A 7,274-nucleotide genomic window follows, 5' to 3' on the forward strand; every position below is an offset into this window, starting at 1 on the left:
ATGTTTTTTTTGCACAAAAGCATTTGCTAATAAATTAAAGCATTTAAATATAAACATAAACACAGACAATTGCGGCTTCCTGTGCAATCCCTGACTGCACCTTTAATGAGTCTGCTGGTGTGAGATAACTTGCCTGGGGTGAAATCACCCAGGAAGTGGCTCCATGCTGGGAAAAGGTTGTGGGCATGACTTCACTGTCATATGAGCCAGCTCAGTGCTCAGCTCTGACAGAGGGAGAGGAAGGCATGGAAGAGTGGGGCTACCTAGAGACTGAGGCCAAGGAGGAATGTGCTCTGGACAGGGTAGGTCATTCGGCCAGGCGGAAAAAGGAAGCCATCGGCCTTTAATGAGATCATGACCCCACTCTCCCCTGATTAATCCAAAGACCCAACGCAGCCCAATGAAACCTAGAATCACATGCGCTGAAAGCCATGCAAACACACACGTAAATGTGTGATGTAAATGATGTAAATTGCCTTAATACACACACACACACACACACACACACACACACACACACACACACACACACACACACACACACACACACACACACACACACATACGTACATTCCCATTGTCCTAATGTAACTCATTGATTTATATCTCTCCACTATAGTTGCTAAATGCAAACACATACACACTCACTCTCTCTCTCTCTCTCTCTACATCTATCTCTATCTCTCTTTCTCTCTCACACACACAGACACGGTACTCTTAGAAACGTCTATCGATTGATTGTCTCTTTAGGGTATGTTGTTGATGTGGACGTGGTTCTCCTGTGTGTGCTGTGCTCCCTCAGGAGTGATCTGGCCGGTGGAGTGCATCCCCTACCCCCTGCGCTACCTCAGCCTGGCCCTGCCTCAGACCTACGCCTCCGAAGCCCTGCGCTGCATCATGTACAGAGGTGAACACATACACAAGCACACATGCATACGCACTATACACCCATGGACACACAGACTTATACAGTTTACCCTCATGTGTTCTATTGGACTGAATCTTGAATGTTGTACAGATAAAATATCAGGTACATTAATAGTGTAAATGCATAACATGCAAAAAGCACAAGAACACACATGTACACACACGCAGTACAATTACTTCACACTCACACATAAACACATACCTGAGGACAACCAGGGACACATGCCTACACATGTGCACACATGCAAATACTGTTATTGATACATAGTTAGAGACATAGTTAAATGCACAAATTTGCAACACATGCCCAGGTAATGCATGATTTTGTTCATAGTAGCACAAACATACTGCAGTAAGTATCTACATATAACCGTAATATTATAATACTATTGAAGGAAGGCACAGTATACTGAGATACCCCCACAAGCACGAGCTCTGTTTCATGTAGTGAAATAGCATACCAGCGTACACACACGCACACACACACACACTCATACGTGGAAGCAGAAGCACGTGTAAATGTCCCTGCAGGTCCTAATGAGTGCTGACACTCCAGCGTGCCGCACCCACTTCCTCCCTTATGTAACTCATCGCACAGCTCATGTAACACAGGTGGTCATAGTAGCTGTAGCTGTTGTCATTGTATATCACCCATGCTTTACACGAGACATACATTACCCATAGTCATCGCTTTCTCTACTCACACCAGCAGCAGTTGCCAGTGTGTGCAAAGTCACACATGGCGCGTTTAGTCTGCAAAGCAGAAGGAAAGCTTACGAGCAGAATTTAATGTGTGGATATCAACACATGTGAAGACTGATTAAGACATGATGGATACATAAGACCAAAATAATTGATGATTACTGATTAGTGAGGTTTTGTTGTTGTTGTTAGTGTTAGTGTTTTTCTTGTTGATTAGTACGTCTACACTGTGGCACTTGAGCTGAGCTCATTTTCATCCCTCCTGAATGTTTCACACTGTGGCCACCACTCTTGTCCCCTCTTAAGATTCTCGTCCCAGAGTCGGCCCAGTGGTCAGGTGCTGCTGCTGCCCTCTGAATTATTCAGCATCCGTCTGTGTGCTCCCTGGGATCATATTCAAACAGCTCTCGACGTTTCGCTCCTTCTTATCTCTCTCAGGCTGGACACCGGCTATCGACAGTGGTACAAGGGTTGCGTGTTGCTCCTGGTCCATTGGGTGATGAGAAGGGGTCGATACGGGCCAGACAGGAAGTCTTTGTTTATGTACACTTTGATACGAGTAGTCATCCAGGAAAGTATGAGAGATTGACGGAGAGAACCTGAGCCTTGGCTAAACAAAAGGCTCAGATCCTTTTCCTCCTTGGTGCTGCCTTTCACATTAATTACTTTTCTTGGGACCGTGGGTTGTTTACTATGAAAAATACTTAAGTCACCTGTTCCACCTGCCTCAGGCATCTGGTTACCCTGCTCCATTAAATGGCTAGAGGGTGATGGTAATTTTGATACCATAGATTTAATAGAGACCCATAGAGACCAATAGTATGAAAAATCAGGAACAGAGTTTATTTACAATGATGCGCATCAAGGGAGAGACAGCATGACTTCACCTAAAGATCCATCAGCTGCTCTAACTAGACAAGGAAATAGTTAGGGTTTAAGTATCCTTCCAGGCTGACGGGAAATGGCGTTGGTCATCCCATAGTTGCAATACACATAACATGTAGCCTATAGTTTTAGACACATTCTTTCTCCTAATTATTTTGTGGCATATTTGATTGTCTGACACACAATGTTAGCAGCACTGGGATGTTTTGAATAGGCGTCCCCACCTTTATCTTAGTTTGGCCCAACTAATGCTGCTGACCATGTGTGGCTGCCACAGGCAGACAAAGCTGCCAAGTAAGTTAACTTTTCCTCAACAACGCAGATGAGGCGGATGTTTTGTTAGATTCAAATAGCTTTGCAGCTCCGAACAAACTATGCCAAATTAGTAGTTCAAGTAGGGACAGGTTGACACTCGACATGTTAGTATCAGAGAGAACCTTTAGCAGACAATTGCAAAGCAACACATACACATAACCCATAGGTCAGAAACATACATAGACATACATGTTGAGACATAAACTCATAGACTCATGTTCCTGATTGGTTACCGTAAAGTGACTGGTCTCAAAATTTGACAGATTGTCCAATTTAGCAACCCAGTAATGGTGATCCCCCACCCAGACCTGGCATCAATCATCTGTAACTCTCAGGAGATTCGTTGACTTAGACCGGTTTTGTGTGCGCACACAATCTGTTCCTTGTTTCGGGGGCAAAATGCCCAATTCTGGCAAGGGCCTAGATAGCTTACAGCTGACCAACCAGGGTTACTGTAGCGTATCACCCAACATCGACAGTAATCTTGCTCAACTGGATCTCCCTTGTTTCCAGCTAAGGACTATAGCACTTTAAAGGAACAAAACATACTACTTACCGAGAGCGCGTCTTACCAGCGGGCTGAGGGATCACACACAGTAAGTTTGGTAAAAAGAACAATCCTTAATTCAATAGATCTATATAATCCTTATCAATCTCGGTAGAACCTCCATAAACTGATGGTAATTTTGATACCATAGATTTAATAGAGACCCAGTCAGACCAATAGTATGAAAAATCAGGAACAGGGTTTATTTACAATGATGCGCATCAAGGGAGAGACAGCATGACTTCACCTAAAGATCCATCAGCTGCTCTAACTAGAGAAGGAAATAGTTAGGGTTTAAGTATCCTTCCAGGCTGACGGGAAATGGCTTTGGTCATCCCATCTCACGTGGACTACACTGAATCAGACTCTGATTAGTGGCAACCTGGCAATCCGGAGCAGATAGACTGACGCAGCCATGCAGAACAGTGAAACACTGCAAAGTCATAATATTCCCGCTTATCTCTAAATACAGTCACACACAGATATACACAGGGACAGTACAGATATCATACAGTCATTACATAGAATCATACTTTTAGTATCAAAGTGACCCACTAATGAGAAATGCAGAAAATTAAACCACATATTGGAATATTGGACATAATGTTCTATTCCACTTTCTCTCAGTGAACATTAAACCACATATTGGAATATTGGACATAATGTTCTATTCCACTTTCTCTCAGTGAACATTAAACCACATATTGGAATATTGGACATAATGTTCTATTCCACTTTCTCTCAAGGGAAAAAGTCTACATACTGTATAGCCTACTGTATGTAGTACATACGTATGTTTAAGTGATGGGGATTTCACCTCTGTTCATTTCATCTTTCCATAGGATGGGGTCTCACACGACTAATGGTATGGAGAGGTTTCGCCGTCACTCTGGGCTGGAACACCTTCTTCCTCATCCTCGCCACAGTCATCCTCAAGCTGAGGTCGTGAAGTCACCTCCCCAAGAGAGACGTGTTAGGGGACGGGGGAGAGCCCCGTCAGAAAGAGACCCTGACTCCGCAGCCTGCCGTTAGGCCTCTCTCTCGTGCTCCCTCCGCATGAGGTCTAACCGACAATAACACTCTGGGCCTCCAGAAATGAAAACAAGGGTGGATGCCTGGACTTGTCAGTCAGAGCCTCAGTCTCTTCGTCCTCCCTGTCTTTATCACTGGCAGCTGCAGAGCGAAACATACCTGTTGACTTTTCATTGTTTTTACCTGAGACATGCTAATATATGCTTCTAGGCATGTGACGTAAAATGACCAACTATAAGACAATTCGTTTTTTATATCAGTGCAAAACATATTGATATGGCAATACCTATAGCTGAACCAGCAAACTAGTATTGTGACGGAAATAGCTGAGCGGACAAAAGGATATCTACCCTTGTTGTACCACTGTTTTGTTTGCCTACAGCTCCGACCTGATTCTCTCATCCAGTTGCTTAGCAGAATTGGTGGCTGTATCCAATCAGGTCATCTGGTGCTCTCCACTCTCCACACAAGTTTTGCAGATTGTCTGTGCCTGTGCTCCCTATAATGAAGGGGACTGAGTAGTTACACATTAATCACTGGAGGGGAAATCTGTTGATCTGCCACAACATTTCCCCACCATGCAGGACAGAGGGGGACTTATTTTAACCAAGCATCGTATATATGTATATCAATGCAAGCAGACAAGTATCAATGTCTAAAACCTTGCATTTATGATGATGCACACAATGCTTTACATATTGTGTCTATAGCTTCTGTGGCATGTGAAACAGTTCAACAATGTATGCCAGTGTCGGGTGGAAACTGAAAGAACTGATAAGAATCATTGTTTACATTCAGGTAAAGCTGGGTGCCTGGACCACGCAACATTTGAAGTGAAAATTGCACGTCTTTTTGTGTTTCCTTGTATTGATTTTGTATGATTGTATGCTAGAGCGTTTTAAGGTTTTAAATCCCAAAGCCATGTGGTATATCTCACAGCATGTGACAGTATAGTACAGCATAATGAAGTATTAAAGTTGCTGTCTTTTGACGACAGTGTTAGTTGCCTGGAAGTGCACATATTCTTATACACAGGAAAAGGATTAAAAATAGAATGAAGAGTAGGAGAGTGAAAAATAGATTGTACCAATATTGCTTATGTATGTGACGTGCTTGGGCTCTGGGCTCTGGGACAAGACAGTGAACTGTATGTTATATGAGTTCTGCTTAATTGCCAATTCATACAGAAAGTTAATTTCGCTTGGTACAATCCTTATAGTATGAAGTGTTCTATTCAATTCCATCTATCCCCTCCATAGCCATACAGCTGTTTTTGGTCATCTGTTTATTTGCATTAAGGGACAAATACATACTCTTTGCCTTCTGTTTATCTCATCATTCACAGTTCATGCTCATCTTTCTGTTATTATTGTGTTTTCATTTTTGTTTTGTTTTTTGACTGTTTAGTGTTGGGACCACCCCATGTGCCTCCACCATTCCAGCAGGACTCCATGGCTGTTGTGTGCAATTTTAAAACACTTATGGACAGAGATGAATATAGCACAATAAGCCTTACAGAGGGCGTCGTGTTCTGCCTGGAATTGTTGAGAATTCTGGCATTCTACCTCTCCCGGATCCTGTAATTATGATGTCTTGACTCTATCTATCTGCTATATGTCAAAAGAAATATATAAAGAGATGTTTAACTTTTGTCTTTTTAAAGAGTAAATTTGTTCAAAGATGTGTTTGTGTCTGGAGCTGTATTTTGTTTTACAAAAATATTCCATCTTTAGCAGCGAGAGTGAACATATATTTCTTCAAGTGTGCCATTTCAGGTCCTCGTCAGTGCCCATCTGTCATGTCCTGTTCAGTGAGCATGTGACTGACTTAGAGATGGCAGATTATTCACCACAACAGATAACCCCCCTCCCTCACAACCAAACGCTCTTAAGTATGCACTATATGTTTTGAAACCTAACTTTAGTGCAACATGCTTAGCACATCCAACCATTTAGGTACTCCTCTGATTGCTTGAGATTCTCTCTGTCCCCAATCCATTTCATTTGTCTGACCCACAACAAGCCCAGAGGGGGTGCACGTGGCTGGGGTGCCAGTTGAGCCCATCTCCCCACTCTCTTATCAGCTTCAGTGCCCTCATCTTCCCCCCACTAGAACACCTATTTGCACTTCAAATGTGGGGATCAGACGGAGAGACTGCAAAGAGAGCGGAAAAGAAAGAGAGCAATGTATAATTTGCACACATCACCTCAGCTGAACACAAACTGCATCCAAACTAATGTATGCTAGCATCAATGCTCATTTGTAGTCTGAACCATATACTGGATACATTCGTTGGTCTGAATGAACTTTGGCTAACAGTTTGAATAGCAAACAACTAACATGCTTATTAGCTTGATCTGCTGGTAGATTATGTACTATAAAATGTTGATGTTTCGGGTCCATTGGAGCTGCCACTAGTCCTCCTGGTGCTGGAACAGGGAGAGGCCACAAAGGGAACATGCCCTCTACAGGGGAATGTGGCACTCCTATCTCAGGGTTTCTATCAGTGTATGAGGAGGATACCATTTTAGTTGGTGCCACCTATGTGATACAGTAATGGCATTAGTGATATCTCCATGCTGCCGAAAAACTTTTGACCCCCACATTCTGTTCGCACCTCTGCCAGAGAGTTTCGGGAAGTGAGTCATGGGAGGATGTTGCCCTCGCTGGCCAAGAGTCGTATCTCTAAACATTTCAGCTATTTGTCATCCCAGTCAGCTTTCTCTTGACCTCCATGGTCAAGCAAACAACTCTAGCACTACTTTCATTCCAGGTTACAATAACTTGTTTCTTGTATACCTCTTAGTCTTTAGTGTGAAAGGTACCCAGTGCCCGGTTCATGTGTTGGAAACAGCAGACAGTGGTG

General features: G+C 43.1%; 1 protein-coding gene across 2 annotated transcripts in view; it reads left to right on the top strand.

Moving 5' to 3' along the window:
- The window catches only part of abch1 (ATP-binding cassette, sub-family H, member 1), a 31,933-nt gene extending 25,842 nt beyond the window's left edge, over positions 1–6,091 (top strand). Inside the window, exons 19-20 of one of the 2 annotated variants that reach the window (XM_042065883.1) lie at positions 803–907; positions 4,219–6,091. In XM_042065883.1, the coding sequence (XP_041921817.1) occupies positions 803–907; positions 4,219–4,325 (212 nt within the window). In that variant the 3' untranslated portion in view covers positions 4,326–6,091. Of the gene's footprint in view, positions 1–802; positions 908–3,342; positions 3,572–4,218 lie in introns of those variants that run through there. The other variant, XM_042065884.1, reaches the window with a different exon arrangement.
- Positions 6,092–7,274: the final 1,183 nt, after the last annotated feature.

Source organism: Alosa sapidissima, chromosome 16 (genome assembly GCF_018492685.1).
Source record: "Alosa sapidissima isolate fAloSap1 chromosome 16, fAloSap1.pri, whole genome shotgun sequence".
Lineage (NCBI taxonomy): Eukaryota > Metazoa > Chordata > Actinopteri > Clupeiformes > Clupeidae > Alosa > Alosa sapidissima.